Below are 21783 nucleotides of genomic sequence, written 5' to 3'. Positions count from 1 at the left end.
CAGCCACATCCATTTAGCAGAAACTAGTGACATTACTGCATGTGGGTGTATTTCAATTAATGATGTTTGTATTTATTGGTCAATGAAATTTGGAGGATAACTGCAATTAAAGATATTCTTGCTCTTCAAACAGTCTGGATTATTAACATGGCAATGACTGTTACATGGCAACAAACTAACATATTTGCTGTTTTTAAAGTTAATTTATGAATCTCAAAATATATGGTGGTATAACTGATTTAATCTTGCATGGATACACTTTTTTGGGTCTAAGGGAAAATTTATTGACATATCATTCTGGAAGGTTTCGGGCCCAGACTTTACATGATGGATACATAAAAAATGTCACTGCTGAGTTCCGTTTACTATCACTGTTAGGCCTCTTTTTCGTGGGTAGATGTACTAAGCTCTAGAAAGTGATAAATTGGAAAGTGATAAACTACCAGCCACTGAGCTCCTAACTGTCATGTTACAGGTTGTGGGTCGTATTCAGTTAGATGCGAAAAGCCAATTTTGCGTGGTTTTTACTGATATTTGACTGAATTTTTTTTATTTTTGCCCCGTAATCAATTTCATCCAGTTTTTGCCTATGCGTAAAGTCAATGCACTGACATAGGCAATACTTTTTCTCCATGGAGTAGCAGGAGGGAAAAAGTGCAAAATCTATATCTAGGGGTGCAGATGTGGGGAGACCACTCAAAACCCTTGGAGCACCCCCCCCCCCCCCCCCCCAAAAAAAAATAAATAAAAAAAAATAAAAAAAGGACAATTCCCCCAGAAAAAGGAAATACAAAACAGGAACTCCCCAAAAACGCCTTTGATATTTGGGGCGAAAATGACAGTGTGGGGACAACTACAAAAACTAGTGAAATAAGCTTCTGGGGGTGCTCTAAGAAGGGGCCAAGTGTTTTTGGGATTGCAGGTGCTTGTATGCAGGAGGAATTTCACTTTTTCTATAACTTCACTTTAGAGACATTAAATAATGCTAGTACCCATTTTCAAGTACCCCAAATTTGATGGGACTACTTATTTACACAAAAAAATACTGCTTAATGCCATTCTTCACCATTTGTGCAAAGACGCTAATAACAAGCTATTGAAACTACTTAAGTACCCCCAAAAGTTTTTTATTAGGGCTATTTGGACACCTCTACATTGTTCCCCAATGTTAGTGCATCTTTTTGGGGGGTTCAGGCGGATTTCCCCAACTCTGACAGCACGTTCTGCCTGTTCAGAATTAGCTGCTTGCCGTTTTCGCCTGTTTTGGAATTGAATATGGCGAATATTGGGGACTTGCATGATAAGTTTCCACGTCAAAAACATGCGAAGTCGGCGGAAAGTCCGGCAGGCAAAACTTTTCCGCGGTTGCAAAACTAATTAAATACCGCCCTCTGTTTGAAAAAACTGACAGTTGGGAGCTGATTGGTTAGTAGTTTATCACTCTCCAATGTATCACTTTCCAGAGATTAGTACATCTGCCCCCTTCTGCTCTGTATAAAAAGGTGTCGAAAAAAATCAGGAAGTTTTAATGAGTTGAAAAGGGTCTTTGAGGCCATCCGCTAAACTGGGGAGAGAAAAAAAAAAATGGGTGCAAACTTCTACAAAGCATTTGTGTTGCAGCCTGTGGTTTTGTTGTTTGCTGTTTAGGCTTGTTCCCATTTGCAATGGGAAAGGATGTAAACGCAAACCACCTGGTGCTTTGGACACATGTTGGTGATGTTTTAAATGTGCTGCCCATGTGCTTTTAATGTGCTGTGCTTTAAACAATATAATCTGTTGTACTTGTGGCATGCATATACACAGGGAGAACTGTTGTCACCAAGCTGGTCTAGACTTTCTAGTGAAATGCAATTAACTATTTCATTACTTTTGTTATTTATGTGACTTTTAGAAGGTGTATTGTTTTCCTAAAGTTAAGTAGTGTTTACTAATGCCGCGTATCCACTAGCAGATATTAATGAGCGATTGCACGATTACGACATCATAATCGTGCAGTCGTTCATTAATCATGCACTATAATGTCAAACGACCAGCGATGCGCACTCCCGCTGGCCGTTTCCGACATAAATCATCGGCTGAACATGCTGGTCAATCTGCCGGTAACGACAGATTGGCCATGTTCAGGGATGTGGGAGGGTGCCTACACTGAACGATTAATCGTGCAGTGTAGGTACTGCAGGGGATGGGGAACGACGGTACGATTACGATGTCGTAATCGTACTGTCGTTGCCTCATCTGCTAATGGATGTGTGCCTTAAGGATTCCAATCCTGAAATGTTTTTGTAATTTTAGCTATGCTGGGATTCAATCTCAGAATTTTGGGATTAAAAAAAAGGTAAAAATAAAAAGCAATACATTTTTAAATCTGAATTAAAGAGTAATGCTGTCCAGAGTAAATAAAATTATTTCCTTAATGTTTTTTCAACAGGCTATTACTTCAAAATATGTAAATACAATCAATTCATCAATACAATCAACTCATATCTATCTAGTTATTGAAGCTTCAGTCCTGAGATTTACTCTCTATCCTTTGCATTATCCATTTATTAACCATCTGAAAAATGTCTGTCTATCCACACACACACACACACTAGCTGAAGTACTCAGTGTTGCCCAGGTTTAAATCTTCAAGTTATTAAGTCATTGTGGGATCCAAGCTAGGACCCTCAGTTAGGACCCTCAGTGGTTGGTCACCGGGCCAGAGCTCTGTGTGTGTGTCAGAACCCCTGTGCTTGAGCGCTCAATTGTAGCTGAAGAGAATTACACAGGAGACAACAACCAGTTCTGTGTTCTCCGAGATATATTTGTGAGGTGCACAGGTTTTATAGCAATTTGCAAGCATAATGTTTTCATAATGTAACATATGTGATTCTTCAAAGTATAAATACTCATTCATCACAGCTCATTAGTGAGAACCCGTTAATCATACAATCATATCTCGTTATTTCTTATCTATGGTTTAAGGAATAAGACACATTCTAAGGAGTATGCACACTCCTAACTAGCAAAGCACAGTTATCTCTGGTACATTCCAACCTCTTGAGCATATGAAAGTTACTGAATACACCATCTTGCCACAAAATGGAGTCTCATGTGGGTAGCCTAGGATAGACTCTCATTATCACTCAGCTGGATATAACTGTCAAAATGTTAAAAATAATTAGCAGCTCTTCCAAGTCACCCATGAGGAAAGTTCTGCCTGGCGCACTCTGCCATGAGGTCCAATGGGAGGTCCGACCAGGACCCTAACCCCCCTAAAACCTGGCCAGGATCCTGGACCACCTCACGTTGGTTTTATCTCAATCGGTGTAGGGATGACCAAATGCATAACTGGATCAACAAACGCACACACCCATGAATTTGGTATATAAGATATACTGCCAGTGAGTCCCGGCTGTTGATGTTTGGCAGTTTTTGGGGTGGCAGTTGGCGTTGCTCCCCTATTTGAATTTTAGACTGCAGCCACATGATGATATCACTTTTTCATTTCTTCAGTAGAATTATTCCTCCCCATCTCTGTATGTAAGCTTACAGCCATTGGAGAAGTCAATTAGAAGCGGATAGAAGTGGATGTAGCTCCCGGGATTAGTGCTCTGAGCGATTCCGTTGCCCACGATGTAAACCTGGCTGCCAGGTCGGCACAGCTGGGGGCGTCATGTGAATTTGGGGGTGGAGCGTAACTCTGAGATCTTGTCGTCGCAGCCCCTCCCCGTTGCACAATGCCGAGATTACCCCCATTGTGCAGCAGGGAGTGGAGCTTCGGTGACGTGATTTAGTACAAATTGCTTCATCGGCTCCTCCTGGATAATTCACTTGTGTTGTATAAGTGGGTGGCTGCAGGTGGAAAGTGAACGCCGGTGAGTGGGGGGCGCCGCCGACTAGCGGTGGGAGACTTGCCCACTCTTCTGTGCAGCCGGTAGCGCCACCCGATTATCAAGAGCTTCCTGGCCGTTCCGGGAGAGTAGGCAAGTATGGTTCACATCCTCCTGAGGTGCGAGCCGAAATCAACGCTATCTAGTGCCTCAGGGCTAGTCGCAGTGTTACTGTGTTAGGTAATGGCATCCCTCCCAGCACTTACGCAGGAAAATGCAGTTTACTTTGACTAGAAGTTCCAGGCATTAGTTGTGGTAAATTGCATCTCCTGACCCAAGTGCTAGAACCAATGTAGTCAATGAATAGCTCTAGGCATTCCAGGCTACATCCCCATGCTTCTAAATGCATTGCCACTATTGAGGAGATTAGTCAAAGTGGGTGCTATAAATGAAGTGACGTATAAAATGTAATCCAGGTATATAATGAGAGATGTCATTAGAGTTAAGCAACCAGTTAAAAAGAGAAGAGGGTATATGGTGGTTTGGTATTATTGGAGGGAAGCAAATTCAAAAAGGGCAATTCAATTCAGCGCGATGTTGAATAGCCCCGGGAAGGAGTTCCTGGAGCTATCCAATTAACCGCACTGTTAAGTCCGACTAGAACCTCTTAAGTCGTAGAATGCCGGTTACTGCATCTCAAATTGGGTGTTTAGTCGTGCTAACTGGTATTCTCCAAGTAAAGTGCCATAGTACCAACCAATCAGCTTCTGTCATTTTACAGGCTGTGCTAGAGCAATGTCAGTTAGTCTGATTGGTTGGTACTTTATCTCTTTCCAAGGTTTGGGAAATCTCCATCTATGACTTTTCACAGCCTGTTACAATCAAGTGTGAGCTAAAATCTTGCGATGTAATGGTCAGTTACTTAATTATAAATCGTATGAATTTGTCAGTTCCTGTCACACTGGGCTTGATTCCGATCCAAACGCAGGTCCATGTGCAAGCCATAGCAAACTGTGCCACAGCAAACATACACATCTTTGTGTGTTCTGTGATTCTGTGCCGAACGCTTATCAGATGTTTCTCTCTGTACTTGTAATGGGCATTTCTGGGTGTACGCATGGAAGACAACCACCTCGTGGGAGTGCTATATGGGTGTAGTCAGAGTTGTGTCCTATTTTAAAAGGTTTTTTTACATGTATGGAGAAAGTGGGTTGGCGTGATGCAAATGCATGAAGACACATGTATAGTAGCATTAGCATTCCTTTTTTATATCAATCAGCATTCGTACCTGCGTGCAACAAAGTTGCACCTTGTATCTGTGCTGCAAGTAATACTGTTTTCTACTTCAGGGTTCATAGAAGGTCTACAGGAAACCTTGGGGTATAGGTGATGACGAAGACATCCGGGCACAATGCAGTTGTTTTTTTCTCCCAGGATGCGACGGGGCCTCCCTCTATACCCCGCCCCCGGGCCGGAGGCTCCTCAGTTTTGTTCGGTGCCCGGCCGAGTCTGCTCACTGTACTGCAGTGGGGCTGTTGCTAACAGCCCTGAAAATTTCAAGTTTTTTCTAAGTGCGGTCAGCATGAACAGTCCAGTGGAAGTTCGCACGGCCGCATCATCACCCCGCTGGTGCTGAGACGCTGGTACTGACCGTGCCTCTGGGCGGGCCTCAGGGGTCTCAGCAGGGACCCCGGAGGAGTCCTAGACTGCGGCTGGACGCTACGGGCTGCAGGTAAGCGACGTGCACCGCGATGGTGCGTTCCGGGACAGTCTTTTTCCTCCAGGGGATGACAGCAAGTGTGGCCAGGCACTGAGTCCTGCGTCCACACTAAGCTGCCTGGGACTTGGGACTGGAGTTCTGCGGAACACTCCAACGTGCCAGGGGTTAAACGCTGGCCAGGGGAGGCAGCCTTCCCTATCTAACAGCCAGCTCCTCCCCGCTGCTGAACACTCCTTTCCACTGTGGTCTGGCTTGATCTGTGATAGCTTCCTGTTTCCGGCTCTGCCTCCCCATGAGTTCGGTCATTCTCCTGGCTGTGGGTCGCTGATCTCCACAGGCAGTTCGGAGTACGGGTCCCCCTACATACCTCTCCTCTGGTTGGTGGTCAATGTAGAGTATGTAGCACTTTATGTCCTACTAGACGCTAAGTCTCTGTAGTTGATTTTTAAGGAAGTGCCATTAAGTGCAGGTATTATTGTTTTCTGCATTTGTTTGAGACTGTATGCTAGCTCTGTCTGTTTTCTTTGCTAAAAACTATTATTGTTTTGTTGCTATCCCTGTACCTATTCTGCTATTCTGGGCCATAAGCACGGGTGTGGTGCGGGTGTGGCACAAGTCGCAGCTGAGGCAGTGAGAGTGATATGATAAGTTAACCCCTATTAAACTGCTCTGTAAAAAATGTACAGCACTGTTAGGAGTTATGTTTCCAGTGTTAAACTGCTCCGGGTCCTTCTGAGGCTTCTGCCATTCAGCAGGAGTCTCCATGGGAGTGCTTTGCAAAAGCACTAACAACCATTGTAGGGCGTTTAGCAGGCCCTCCTTTGTGTCCACAGTTCAGTTTTCAACAAAAACACCTTTTGCCAGCACAAAACCTGTTGCAACCTCCTACACCTTCACAGGTGTTGCCCCCTCAGTGGGTTAATACAGTTCCTGCTATATTGCAGGGTGCGACTGAGATACTTCAGCAGGACGCACCTATCAGCAGAACAGCTAAAAGGGTCTTGCTAACGTCGCAATCTACTGTATGGGACGATGATGATGCACCACCTGATGATGGACTGCTTGTGGTTGAGTCTGACTCTGAGCTACCTCCTCTGGAGACGAGGGTCAAGTTTTATATATATATATATATATATATATAAGTGTTCCCTCTAGCTCCGGCGGCAGGCAGGGCGCCGGAGCTAGAGAGGGCAATCTTGTGCGCGCGCGACCGAAAAGGGGGCGTGGTTATGAAAAGGGGGCGTGTCTATAAGACGCGTCCCCTTTTCGTCATACTTGGGGGCGTGCCCGGCGCTTACGGACATGCCGGGCAGCCCCCAAGCGCTGCAGAAAGGGAGAATAGATGCTGCGCCCGGCGTCTATTCTCCGGCGGTGACCGGATCACCGCATGTTTGTCCACCCGCGGGACACTGCGTCCCGCGGGTGAGAACGGCTCCCGCAGGCTGTTAGGGCAGGGCGCTTTTTGCCCTCCTCCTGGAGGGCAGGGTGCTTTTTGCCCTCCAGAAGGAGGGCAGGGCGCCGCGCCCCGCTAAAACAGCCTAGCGGGAACACTATATATTTTCCAGGGCTAATACAAGCTGTAAAAGCAGACTTGATCATTGAGGCTAAGCCTCCTAGGCATGCATATTTCATGGAAGAAAAGGTGGCTGAGGCTACATTCCCATTGTCTGACCATTTGGTGAATCACTTGGCTGCAGCTTGGAAAATGCCTGGAAAGCGGTATCAACAGTAGAAGCGTCTAGTCTCTGCTTACTCTTTTGCTGAGAATTATTTTTCAAAACGGGAGACTCCACCGGTGGTGGATTCCCATGTCACGCGCTTGGTAAGAAGCACAACGCTGCCTATGCCTTCCATGTCATCCCTGAAGGATGTTACAGATAGGAAGGTAGAGGTATGCCTTAAATCTGTTTATTCCCTTTTGGGGGCTGCGTGCAGACCAGCTATGGCCATTTACTGGGTGGCTCGGCCCATGGAATGTTGGGCTAATAGCCGTGAAACATCCTTAGCCTCTAATGCTACCAGGGAACAGCTGAATCTGGTGGGAAATCTCCGAGATTCGGCTACCTATATAAATGAGGAAGCTTTTGATATTGGCGTACTAAATGCCAGGGTTATTTTTGGCGGCCATTGCGGCTCGCCGTTCTCTGTGGAACCGTTCTTGGAGAACTGATGCGGAATCCAAGAAGGGGTTGGAATGTTTGCCTTATGACGGTAAAGTCTTGTTTGACACTGATCTGGACAAGATTGTGAATACCTTAGCAGCAGCTAAGTCGGCTTGTCTGTCTTCTGCTCTGGTCTCTTCGGGGGTTCGCACTCTGTCCTCTCTGACCTATCGGGCCCCAGGTAAGGCTAGAACTCAGTCCTTTCCCAGGCCATCCACCACCAAGAAATCTGCCAGGCCTAAGAAGCAGCCCTGGAGTACCAGACATCCGGCTGCCAAGCCTGATGACAAGCCCTACGCTTGACGGGACCCCAGGGTGGGAGGCCAACTTCTTCAGTTCGCCCAGTACTGGTGTCAAACTACCACGGATTCCTGGGTGAAGGAAGTGGTCTCTCTGGGGTATGCCCTCTCCTTCCACAGAACGCCTCCCCATCAATTCTTTTGCACAGGGCTTCCGAAAAACGCGGACAAGGCTTTGGCTATTCCACATGTGGTACAATCCATGCTACAGGCAGGAGTCATTGTACCGTTCCCAATGTCCCAAAGCCAAGGAGGAACTGGGTATTATTCCAGCCTTTTTGTAGCCCAGAAGCCAAACTGTTCTTGCTGTCCTATTCTCAATCTCAGGTCCCTGGTTCCTCAGGGTACCCAGGTTCAGAATGGAGACTTTACGCTCAGTTATACTGGCTATGGAACCTGGGGATTTTATGGTATCCCTGGATATTCAGGATGTATACCTGCATATTCCGATTGTTTCAGCTCACCAATGTTTTCTCAGGTTCGCTGTGTCACAACAACCTTTCCAGTTTCAGGCTCTGCCATTTGGCCTTGCAACTGGACCTCGGGTGTTTACAAAGGTCATGGCGGTAATGGCAGCCCATCTGCGGCTGAAGGGAAATCCGCCTGTTACCATACCTGGACGACCTCTTGCTACTAGCAGGGTCCTCAGAGATACTTCCCAACAACCTCCAGTTGCTAACGATATTTGTGCTCCTTGTACACGGGTGGTTGATAGAATCAGTGAGGACTCTTTCCAATTTATATCAAAGGATGCTCCATCTGGGAGCCCCGTTGGATTCACAACCGCAGAGGATTTTTCTGACAGCAGAAAAGATCTCCACTTTGCAGACGCGTGTATGCAGATGCCTTCACAATCGCCGACTGTCAGTCCACTCAGCAATGCAGTTACTGGGATCCATTGTGTCGACATTCGACATGGTGGAGTATGCCCAGTTTCATTCCCGGCCTCTGCCGATATTGATCCTGTCCAAGTGGGACAGATTCCCCCATCATATACAGACTCAAATGATGGTGCTCTCTCTGGAGGTACACCTGTCGCTGACAAAACCGTCAAGGAGAAACTCTAAGTCAGGCGGCAATGACAGAGGTGTCACGCATTCTGACATGGGCGGAAAGCCATCTACTAGCCATATTGGCGGTGTTCATTCCAGGAGTGCTGAATTGGGAAGCGAACTTCCTCAGCCATCACGACTTGCATCCAGGGGAATGGTCTCTTCACCAAGAAGTGTTTCAACTACTAGTGGACAGGTGGGGCCTTCCCGACGTGGACCTCGTGGCCTCTCGACTAAATCACAAGCTACTTCAGTATGGGTCCAGGACAAGAGACGCCAGTGCTCTCTTGGACGCTCTGTCAGTCAAGTGGACTTTCCAGTTTGTGTACCTGTTTCCTCCAATCTCCCTCCTTCCTCGAGTTTCGAGTTCAAACAAGAGGGAGGCATGGTACACCATGCTCAGAGCACGTAAACCTGCTTCTGCTAGAATTTACCACAGGGTATGGCATACCTATTTTGAATGGTGTTGTCCAAAAAGTTATGACCCCCAGGTGTTTAGGATACCTAGAGTGTTGGCATTCCTGCAAGTGGGTTTAGACCTTGGCCTCCGCCTTGCTACACTGAAAGTACATATCTTTGCCCTTTCAGTGTGGTTCAAGCGACGGATTGCTCCTCTTCCTGACATCCGCATTTTCTGCAGGGGGTCCTTTCGTATCCAGCCTCCCTTTGTCCCTCCTGTAGCGCTTTGGGATTTGGCTGTTGTCCTTAAGGCTCTCTAGAGCCCTCCATTTGAACCACTGGGCTCAGTGGATCTTAAATGGCTTACTGCCAAGACTGTGTTTTTCTTCTGGCCATTGCTTCCGCGAGAAGAGTTTCTGATTTAGGGATTCTCTTGTCGTTTCCCATTTCTAGTTTTTCATAGGGACAGGGCAGTGCTTTGAACTCGCCCTGGGTTACTTCCTAAGGTGGTCTCTAGTTTCCACATTAATGAAGAAATTATTGTGCCGGCCTTTAATTCCTCAGACGTCTCGCGGGGGAGACCTCATTGGATGTGGTACGTGCCCTTAGGATTTATGTGGATAGTACCAGTTCTCTTCGGAAATCGGACTCCTTGTTTTGCTCTTTATGGTTTGCACAAGAGACGATGGCCTGCCAATAAACAAACTTTGGCTAGATGGCTTTGCATGACTATCTCTGAGACTTACATTCATGAGCGCCTTCCAGTCCCGCCCTCTGTTACTGCAGGCCTTCGTGGGTAGCTAGTCGTGGTGCCTCGGCTGTACAGCTTTGTAAAGTGGCCTCGTGGTCTTCTATCCAGACCTTTTTGAGGTATTATGCCTCTGATACCTTTGCCACCCAGGATGCTTCCTTCGGACGGTGGATTCTCCTTTCTGCACAGGAGCGTCCCCGCCCTTTGGGAATCCCCAAGGTTTCCTGTGGCCCTTCTATGGACCCTGAAGTAGAAAAGTAGAGATATGGTAAGAACTTACCCTTATCTCTTTTTTTTTTTTTTTCTATGAGGTCCACACGGCGCCCGCCCTGACACACCTGTACTTCAGATGGGCTTCGCTCTGGTCACCGGTTTTCTGTCTCCTTCTGTGTGAGAATGTGATTCTAGTATGTTCCAGACTTTCTTCTCTCTTTTATCCTCCTCCGGCCTTTGGCTTGCTACGTAACTGAGGAGCATCCGGCCCAGGGGCGGGGTATAGAGGGAGGCCCAGTTGCATCCTGGGAGAAAAAATTTAACTGCATGGTGCCCGGATGTCTTCGTCATCACCTATATCCCAAGGTTTCCTGTGGACCCTATGGACCTCGTAGAAAGCGATAACAAGGGTAAGTTCTTACCATATCTCTACTTTTACAGTTGTATAGTGGTATATTAGCCAAGCTGTGTAACCGTGGGCTTAGTAGCACAAAGACAGAGCGTTAATTAAATGAGGTTTTAATATGAGAAAAAAAAATCTCAACGTTCTATAAAAATAGGATAAGAAAATTACCATATTTTTTGGAAAATAGTTGATTAAAGTAAAGGGATAAAAAAAAAAAATAGACACCGAACAACATGCTTAATGAATTTTTCTGTGGGAGAATACAAATATCCCATGAGACTGCTAGCGCCGGGAGTCTTTTTACTTCTTTTTTTTTTGGCCGAAAATGTGTCTTAAGTCTTGATGCGACTAGGACACACCAGGAGACTCTACTGATTAATTTCATATGCAACACTTGTATATCTGTGTACGACTGAGTATCTGAATGGGCATAACAGCTGCTACAATGCAGCGTCCGCAGCTTTTTTCCTCGCCAAGTCCTTTTGCAGACTTAAGGGCTTTTATCAACGAGTATTACAACGTCAATTGCTGGGACTCGCTGGCAGTTGGTGTTGTTCCCCTATTTAAATTTTGGAGTTTCACATATTTGGCACACAGTCACTGTGGAGGGACTTTCTGAACTACCTGTACAAGTGTTGCATATCAAATTAATCAGCTCAGTCTCCGTTACATCAAATTGCGACTTAGATGCATTTTCGGCAAAAAAAAAGGCCAGATGCGCTAGCAGAGTTGCCCAGGACCTGGCCACTCGCTCACACCAGGAATGTCACGCTGCGTGGCTTATTGAGTATAGATGTAGCAGGAAACATCTGTATACACTAGGATATTTTTTTTGTCTGTAGCCAATTAACCTGTTAGTATATTTTTTGGATTGTGGTAGGTAACCGAACGCACCTGGAGGAAACCCTGCAAGCACGAGATGAATATACAAACTCCAAACAGTAAGAGCTGTGTTGGGAATCTAACTCAAGAGTTCAGTGCTGTGAGGCTATATTCCATCCGTGCTGAATTATGATTTTACTTCCAGTCAAACCCTTCACAAATGTATAAATCGATACATATGACCATACATAATATGACCATAATAGGATTGATATGTTACCACATTTCCCTAACAAGTTTCAATTTAATTTCAACATATATTAGGGGCCTATCTTCACTGATTATAATTGTGTGTGAAAAGTCTAATTTCAGCATGTGGCTATATGTAGACTTGTGATACCAGTAAGGGTTATTAACCTTGTTTCTTTTATGTACTGACTTCCTTATATTATTATATATACGACATGCTGGATTTTACAGCTAGCATCTCATTTGGGACTTTATAGCTGCTGATCCCTGTGGAGATACCCAAGTAAAGCCACCCAATCTAACGAATACACCCAGCTTGTTGACACTTCCTTGCTAAGTGACCAGATTGACACCTCTAAATATAACATCCTTCTTAAAGTAAGGCAAATCGTCAGAGGGAAGGCAGATTAATCTCTTGTATAAACAATATTATTACATTTTATTTATAGGGCGCCACAAGAGGTCCACAGCGCCGTACATACAGTAAAGGGTACACAGAACATTACATTACAATACAGTAACCAACTTATTAGCAGAGCACAAGTAACAATTAGCAACACAATTCTCCATACACAATACAGCTGGGAAGGTGAAGGCTGACATAGAAGTGCTAGAGAAGAAGGCTGTGAGATAGTGGGGGGGATGACCCTGCTCCTAAGAGCTTACAATCTGCAATACATTCACAGTTATAACTGGGGGTATAAATTTTCCAATATTGTTTTAAGCTCTGCAAGCACTTGTGACATGTAAATGGGTATGGTACATTTTGTAGATGGCACAATGTCGACATGGTCTGATTGTCAACATTCAGGATGTCTACATGTTCAGTGTGTCAACTTTCACAATGTCGATGACGTGAACGTTGACAGTGGTATTTTAAGATAAAGTAAACTAGAAGTCTAAAGGTGCGTACACACTTGCTGATATTTTGAATGATAACGATATCATTGTCATTCACTATATCGGCCAGTGTGTACGTTAAAACGATGAACGATAACGACGAGCGACCAAAGATGCGCGCTCCCGCGGGTCGTTGGTCATTGTCGTTCATCGTCCGAACATGCAGGCCAACCTAATGATTGTCAGGTTGTTGCATGTTCGGGGATGAGGGAGGGTGCCCGGCATTGAACGATATCGTTCATGATATTGTTCAGTGTGTGTGCTCAATGTCGTTAACGACATTGAGCACACCCCTGCCGGGGACACACTAGACTATATCGCTCAAGGAGCGAATCTTCCCGTGTGTACACACCTTAACCCTATCCCAGAATGCAGCCTAACACTTTATTCCTAACCCTAATCTAACCTTAACTCTAATTGCTGCCTATTTCCTAAAATTAGTGTTATGACCCATGTAGATTATACTTGTATAATAGCATGCCATGTTACTCCAGAACTTGTGTTTAGATTTCAGAAATTTAAGCAGTGTTCTATAAGAAAATGCAATCCCTAAGCTCATTTACGGGCACAAGACACAAATGTTAGGGGACCTTAATGTCTCTATAGTAAGCTCCAGTTCCCCAAATGATACATTTGTAGGGGATTTTTTAAGGTGTAAAATTCTCAGACTGCTGCATGTTGCTACTATACGTCTTTGTGTACTTGATATTAAAACAGCGGTGTACAACTCCTGATTGTATCAGATAATTGGCATCTTATTCCTTTATCACTAATGTAATGGCAAATCATATTTGAAAATTAAGAGAAAATACCTTTTCTACATCAGGGTCCATGGGGTATCCACAGGATACCTTGGGATATTGGTGATGACGTCAGGCATCGGACACCACAGAGTTAAATTTTCATCCTCCCAGGATGCACTGGGGTCCCTATCCTATACCCCGCCCCCGAGCCAAGGCATCTGTTTTGTTGGTGTCCGGCCAGGAGTCGGATCACTTGCAAGCAGAGTGGGGCTATAATGCCCCCTGAAGTTTTCTACAAGCAGCTGTGGTTGCACAAATGAGCTGTACAGCATGTACAGTCAGTACTGACGTCTATGCTGTTGCTCTTACACCCCACTGGACCAGAACGTCGGTACTGATCCGAGGATGCTGGTAGGTATCTGGGGTCACAGCTAGCGGTGACCCCGGATCACCTGGACTGTGGTCTGATTCAAGGGGGCAGGTAATCGGTGGGGTCCTGCGGAGGGTACCCGCTGGTAACACAGTCTTGTAGGTCTCCAGACAGGGGGCTCCTTGGGGACAGGCTGCGCGTGGAGCCAGGTATTAACCTGCGCTTCCACTGGACCACCAGGGACAGCGGGCCGCATCATGGGCGGTACAGCGCGGCATCCCAGGGGTTAATAGCATGCCAGGGGAGCGCGCCTTCCCTGTCTAACAGCTGGCGCCTCCCCCGCTGCACAGTGCCTCTCCACAGCGGTCTGGCGGGCTGTGTCAGCGCTCCTCCCCTGGGTCCGCCTCCTCTCTGCTCCTCGGTGGCCATTTTCTAATGAAGTGTGCAAACGCTGTTGGAAGCTGATACAGGTGGCATCGCGGTCCGGGTCCCCCCGCATTCCTCTCCTCCAGAGTAAGGTCTGAGCACTATTTTCCTACCAGGCTCTGTGTCTGCATAGTTGATCTCAGTGCTGATAGTCCAGGGATTTATTTCTGCATAGTATGTGACTTAATGCTAACACGTTGTCTGACTGTACTTTCACTTCTGACTGTCAGCCATTTTGCTATGCCTGTTGTTCTTCTGCAAAAGCCCTTGCGGTGCGGTGTTGCAGGGTATTCATTGACTCACAGTAAAAATATTGTCTGTGAGGGGAGTCACATACACTCCGTTACACTCATCATGTCTGAGAGTGAACGTGAATTTCCTCTCCAGCTAAAGTGCACCGCATGTACTGTACCAATAGCGGGGGGTAAGAGGCACACTGAAGGTTTATGTCGGGCATATTATATAATTTCACGCCTGATTTCTGTAACTGCGCCTGTGCAGGAACCGCCCTGGGCTTGTTTTGCTAAGGCACTTACAACCCTTGTCGGCCAGCTGGTGATGCACCCTGCGTTTCCCCAAATGGGGCTATCGCAGCAGTCGGTAAGGTCATCACCCATGCAGGGGTTCCCTAGACAGCTGATGGTACCCCAGTGTCTCCCACTTTTGCCCCCCCCCCCAATGCTCTCAGGAACCTGCGTGGGTAAACTCATTGTCCAATACGGTACAGCACCTGACCGACGTTTTACAGGGGGAGTCATCATTGCGGCCTTTAATGTCTCAGACAGCTCATTATGATGAGGATGACATAGCGCCTGATGACGGGGAGATTTTTGACCTCTCAGACCAGGAGCTCCCTCGTACTAAGGAGGTGGAGTCCAAGTCTAAAATATATATACCTGGCCTTATACGGGCAGTCCGTGCGACCTTGGTTATTACAGATGACGATCCCCCCCCCCCCCCCCGTGGCCAAATCTAAATATGCCTTCTTTAAGGATATTAAGGGTGATGCCACTGTATTCCCTCTATCTGATCAGTTAGTGGATCATTTAGAGGAGGCATGGAAAAATCCAGGTAGGCGGTTCCAGCCTCAAAAACGTTTGGCTTTTGCATACCCCTTTGCGGACAATTATTTTTCCAAATGGGAAACCCCTCCAAAGGTGGATTCTCATGTCGCACACCTAGTGAGGAGTGCTACACTGCCCATGCCCTCCATGTCCTCCTTAAAGGATGCTACGGATCGCAGGGTGGAAATATGCCTGAAATCCATTTATTCCCATTGGGGGGGAGAGGGGAGGGGCGTCAGACCGACAATGGCCATGTACTGTGTTGCCAGAGCCATGGAGCGTTGGGCTGATAGCTTGGAGATGTCTCTAGACGCTGACTCGTCACCTGAGCAGGTGGAATCAGTGGGTAACCTCAGAGACTCAGCTACATACATTAATGAGACAGCCTCAGATATAGGGCTCCTCACTTCCAGAATCTCCTTAGCAGCAGTGGCTGCGCGCCGCACCCTCTGGTTGCGTTCTTGGAAAGCAGATGCAGATTCCAAAAAGGGATTGGAATGCTTGCCCTTTAATAGACAGGTCCTGTTTGGCCCTGATCTGGACAAAATTGTGGCCACTCTGGCAGCAGCTAAGCCTGCGTGTCTGCCATCGGCGACAGTCCCATCAGGGTCTGGTACTTCGTCCTTTCGGCCCTATAGGGCCCAAGGTAAGTTCAAAGTGCAGTCTTTTCCTAGATGGGCAGGGGCCAAGAAATCTGCCAAGCCAAAGAAGCAGGCTTGGAGTACAAGACGTCGGACGATAAGCCCCCAGCCTGACGGGACTGACCTCCACTTGGGGGACCCCAAAGTGGGAGGCCGGCTTCTTCATTTCACCCAGTGCTGGTGTCTCACAACTGTAGACACTTGGGTAAGAGAAGTGGTCTCTCAGTGGCACGCCCTCTCCTTCCGGCGGTGGCCTCCCAGCTGGTTTTTCACCACGGGCCTTCAGTCAGACCAAGTCAAGGCCCGGGAATTCCGGATGGTGATCCGCTCTATGCTCCAGGCTGGAGTTCTAGTGCTGGTCCCGTTGTCCCAGAGAGGAATCGGGGTATTACTCCAATCTTTTTCTGGTACAGAAACCCAATGGGTCTTACAGGCCCATCCTCAACCTCAAATCACTCAACAAATTCTTGAGGGTTCCTCGTTTCAGGATGGAGCCGGGGGATTTTATGGTGTCGCTAGATATTCAGGATGCGTACCTGCATATTCCCATTGTCTCAGCATACCAGCGTTTCCTCAGGTTTGCAGACCAACACTTCCAATTTCAGGCACTGCCCTTTGGTCTGGCCACAGAGCCTCGAGTGTTTACCAAAGTCATGGCATTCATGGCAGCCCACTTGCGGATGCAGGGGCTCCGCTTGTTGCCTCATCTGGACGACCACCTGCTATTGGCACGGTCTCCAGAGATCCTTCAGAGATCGCCATCTGCAATTGACAGTCTCTGTGTTGCAGGATCACGGCTGGCTGATAAACTGGAGGAAGTCATCCCTGGTGCCATAACAGAGGATGCTCCAACTCTGAGCCCTGTTGGACTCCCAACATCAGAGGATCTTTGTGACGGAGGAAAAGATCTCTGCATTACAGGCAAAAGTACGCAGTTGCCTGCAGAGTCGCCGGGTGTCTATTCACTCGACGATGAGGTACTGGGTTCCATGGTGTCGATGTTCGACATGGTGGAGTTTGCCCAGTTTCACTCCAGCCCTATGCAGAAGTTGATCCTCTCCAGTTGGAATGGGTTTGCCCCACCGTATAAAGACAGACAATGGTGCTGTCACCGGAGGTACGTCTGTCATTAGCCTGGTGGCTGCAGACTACTCACCTGAACAGGGCGCGCCCCTTTTGGATTCCGGACTGGGTCCTTCTGACGACGGACGCCAGTCTTCGAGGTTGGGGAGCAGTGTCGGGTCCACATTTCTTCCAAGGAAGGTGGACGCCAGCAGAATCTGCCCTTCCAATCATCATCTTGGAACTAAGAGCCTGATTCAGACTCGCTTGCAAGCGCTATGCACTCGCAAGTTGGTCGATGTTAGGCCACTGCGCACGCCGGAGCCGGCTCCGTCGTGGCATGCACGAGACCCGGCTAGCGACGGGCGCTCCGTCGCTCCGGGTCTCGCACCAAAAGGGGGCGGCTGTCGATTTTTGATCGACAGCTCGCACCGTTTTGGAGGCGTAGCAGTGGCTTCACAAACGGAGGCGTTCCCATGTGAACGCCTGCCGTTTGTGGGCGGCCCCACTGACATCACTAGTGATGTCAGTGGGAGAGCTTCTGGCTTTATTAGAGCCAGAAGCTCTCTAAGACTTGCGGCCACAAGACCCTTCCACAAGGGTCTCGTCGCAAGCCTGATGGTCACGATGGTCTTGACCATCACGACCATCATCCTGGCCGCTCGCAATAGCTGTGGGTGGTCAAGACGTGCATCCAGGAGAGTGGTCTCTTCACCGGGAGGTGTTTCAGCTACTGGTGAACAAGTGGGGCCTTCCAGAGATAGACCTCATGGCCTCCCGACACCACAACAAGCTTCCTGTGTACGGGTCAAGAACAAGAGACACAGAGGCACTTCTGGTAGACGCTCTGTTGGTCCGGTGGACCTTCCAGTTTGCATACCTCTTCCCTCCATTCTCCCTTCTTCCTCCAGTGATTCACATATTCAAGGTGGCACGCTCCTGCTGATAGCTCCAGCGTGGCCCAGATGGCACTGGTACTCAGATCTCAGGAGCCTATCCATAGACTCTCCGATGCGGTTGCCTCTATGTCCGGATTTGTTATCTCAAGGTCCTTGCCATCACCCGGACCTGGCCCGTCTATCTGAGACTGCCCTCTTGAGGTCCAGGTATTTTTCCAGCTCTGTTGTTAACACCATGCTCAGAGTTCGGAAGCCGGCTTCTGTAAGAATTTACCACCGAGTGTGGCATACTTTCTTTGAATGGTGTCGACCTAGAGATAGCCTTAGGTTTTTAGGATATCCAGGATTTTGGCTTTCCTACAAACGGGCTTAGATCCACGGTCTTCGCCTTGCTTCACTGAAGGTGCAGGTTTCCGCCCTCTGTGTGGTTTCAGCGTAGGATTGCTACACTTCCTGATGTCCACACTTTTATGCAAGGTGTACTTCACATACAGCCTCCCTTTGTTCCACCTGTGGCTCCTTGAGACTTGGCTTTGGTCCTTAGGGCTCTCCAAAGACCGCCATTTGAACCACTGGGCTCAGTGGATTTAAAATGGCTCACAGCTAAGACTGTGTTTCTTTTGGCCATTGCCTCGGCCAGAAGAGTGTCAGATTTGGGGGCTCTTTCATGTCGCCCCCCCATTCCTAATTTTTCATAGGGACAGGGCAGTGCTGCTCACTCGCCCTGGGTTCCTACCTGAGGTGGTATTTAGTTTCCACATCAATGAGGAAATTATAGTACCGGCCTTTAGTTCCCCAGACCTATCTGCTGGTGAGGTCTCCTTGGATGTGGTATGGACTCTTAGGATTTATGTTGACCGTACAAGTTCATTAAGGAAATTGGACTGTCTATTTGTCCTCTATGGTTTCCATAAGAAGGGTTGGCCTGCCTAAGCAATACCTTGGCAGGATGAATTCGCATAGCGATTTCTGAGGCTTACGTTCATGAGGGGCCTGTCTGTACCATCCTCTCTTAAAGCTCACTCTACTCTGTGGGTCCTTCATGGGCAGCTCGCCGTGGTGCCTCTGCAGTTCAGCTGTGCAAGGCAGCCACGTGGTCTTCTGTTCATACCTTTGTGAGGTATTATGCATTTGATACCTTTGCCTCTCAGGTTGCTTCCTTCGGTCGGCGGATTCTCCTTCCAGCACAGGAGCGTCCCCACCCTTAAAGAATACTGCTTTGGGACATCCCCAAGGTATCCTGTGGATACACTATGGACCCTGATGTAGAAAATAAGAGATATGGTAAGAACTTACCCTTGTTATCTCTATTTATACAAAGTCCATAGGGTCCCACAGGACTCTCGCCCTGTCGCACCTGTACTGCTGATGGGCTTTGATCTGGTCACCAGTTTTTCCGTCTCCTTCTGGTGAGAATGTGATTCTTGTGTGTTCCAGACTTTCTTCTCTCTTTGTTCTCCTCCTCCGGCCTATGGCTTGTTATGAAACTGAGATGCCTTGGCTCGGGGGCGGGGTATAGGAGAGTGACCCCAGTGCATCCTGGGAGGATGAAAATTTAACTCTGGTGTCCTATGCCTGACGTCATCACCAATACCCCAAGGGATCCTGTGGAACCCTATGGACTTTGTAGAAATAGAGATAACAACGGTATGTTCTTACCATATCTCTTATTTTAATTTTTTTAGGCTTTTAAAACCCAATATCTGGAGGTGTGTGTGTATGTATTATATATATATATCTCCTATTATTTGATCACGGGGGTATTCCTGCTCCTCCTATTTTCTTTGGGCTGATGTCCCTAAATTTTATATCTTCCAGGTTCCCGCACACAGTCTGGGCTGCATACACACAAGTACGTATGTGTTCCTTACAAATCACACTACCCAGAGGTGTTCCAATGTGTGTGTTGTGCGTACCTGTGTGCATGCATCTGTGCATATGAACGTGTTCTTTTCTTGTGTGGCTGAATAATCTTTTACATACTAAAAAAAAAAAGATGCAAAAATTATGCCGTGTGCTAGCAGAGTCTCACATCACCTGGCACGCCGAGAGGGGCATTGTGGCGCCACTGCAGCAAAGATGTGTAAAGAAACATTTCATTTAGCCATTTACACACAAACTCCATCAGCCCCTTACTCAGTCAAACTGTCGTCTTTATACTACTCCCTCAAATCTGATCACAACTTGGAGAGCATCTATAGTTGGCTATAGAGGCTTGACAACCGACGAAACATTTTATTAATCAGCCTTAAATTAATTGATAAATTTACCTGACATGTAAATAGATTTTTTTTTCTAGAAGTGATTAAAATGAGACAAACATTTTTGTATAAAATATTAAATTATGTAATTCTATCCAATAAAACAAACACTGTGGTTAGAATTATTGGATAAAAATGGAGTTGTCTTTTGATGCGGCACATTTATCAAGCATGTTTTCAATAAAAACGTGTTAAACTGTTTCTTCATGTTCTTTGTGACTTAAGCACTTTTTCACATAAAATATCTCTACGAATCAAGCTCCAAAAACGTGGTTTTCCCTCGAGTTTGAAGCCTATCCCTAACCCCCTCTTCAGATGGCGTTTACAGGCACTTTTACTGAGTGTGCAGATTACAGGGATCTCAGTCTTCCGTGTCTCAAGCTCCTCCTCTCATTTCCACTCATTCCAGTTACAGCAAATGGAACATAGAGATCTGGAGATTGGATCTATGGGACCTGCTGATAACCACCGGACCTCTTCAGTTTATTCATATGCACAGTGCAGGGATATTTTCTGTTTAAATGATGAATCTCCATTACACTACATAAGTTTTCATACTGCCAGCACTATAATAACAAGAGGCATACCAAGCCGAAAGACCAACCCAACAGACTGAAATAGGGGGGGCATATAATGGGTGCAGGGCGCGCGGTGCACATGGGCCCCTGGGTCCTGGGGGGCCCACCACAGTGACGTCACAAAGGGGTGCGGTAACGCCAAGGTGCAGCACTTGGCTCCTGACATTGTGAGGGAGCTGGCACTGCACACATGGCAGTCCACACCTCCTGCAGCCCCTTCCTCAGTAAGAAGCACAGAACCACCGGGGTTCAGGTTGCAAGGCCACGCCCCCTCCCGCGTGACCACACCATCTGCCCACGAGGCCACACTCCCTTTTCTGTGGCACGCGACTTAGCTGTGTGCACAGCATCCCTCCCCGCACCGGGTGACACCGCGGGAAGGGATTCCACTGGCCCACCGCTCACTCTGCACCCATATAGTCTTATACTTACCTGTCCGGGCTGGCGCTGCAGAGCAGCAAAAATCACGGAGAAAATGGCGCCATTACTCGCCAATGCGCAGTACAGCTGCCCCCGGGAAAACGGCGCAGGTGCCATTTTCCCGGAGATCTTTGCATGTGCTGTAAGCCAGAATCTACAGCACCGCGCTACCGCCAGAGAGAGGAGAGGGCCCGCATGGAGTTTGCACACGGGCCCCCTCCTCTCTTAAAACGGCCCTGCACTGAAAGTAAATATCTGTTCCATATAGTCACTGCGGTTATCACACATGCCTGAACTGTGATCGTCTCATGCACAATGGACTTTTGAAAAGAACGAAGTCTTTTGCAGCTGCGGTAAGCCAGGTGCGACAGGCACCAGTGCGCTGTCCCAGTTGAACAATGTTGATAGATGTGCCCCCCCCAAATCACTTCTAGTTGCTGCGATTTGTGGTGGTAACAAATGATGCTTAACAGGAAAAATGCCAAATTGGGAAATTGACCCCTTTAGTATTCGGACATGCGCAAAACTTTTAAT

At 47.4% G+C, this 21783-nt stretch overlaps 1 protein-coding gene across 2 annotated transcripts in view; it reads left to right on the top strand.

Annotated features, from left to right (window-relative positions):
* PRMT2IP (PRMT2 interacting protein) overlaps window positions 1-21783 on the top strand; it is a 38211-nt gene that overhangs the window by 12255 nt on the left and 4173 nt on the right. Inside the window, exon 3 of one of the 2 annotated variants that reach the window (XM_088445874.1) lies at window positions 19809-19842. The exons of the other annotated variant lie outside the window; for it this stretch is intronic. Within the exon in view, the coding sequence (XP_088302000.1) occupies window positions 19809-19842 (34 nt within the window). The remainder of the gene's footprint in view (window positions 1-19808; window positions 19843-21783) is intronic. 2 annotated transcript variants of the gene reach the window in all.

This window comes from Taudactylus pleione, unplaced genomic scaffold (genome assembly GCF_031769625.1).
Source record: "Taudactylus pleione unplaced genomic scaffold, aTauple2 ptg000019l, whole genome shotgun sequence".
NCBI lineage: Eukaryota > Metazoa > Chordata > Amphibia > Anura > Myobatrachidae > Taudactylus > Taudactylus pleione.
Note: the sequence above shows the minus strand (reverse complement) of the source record. Positions and strands in the feature narration are given on the sequence as shown.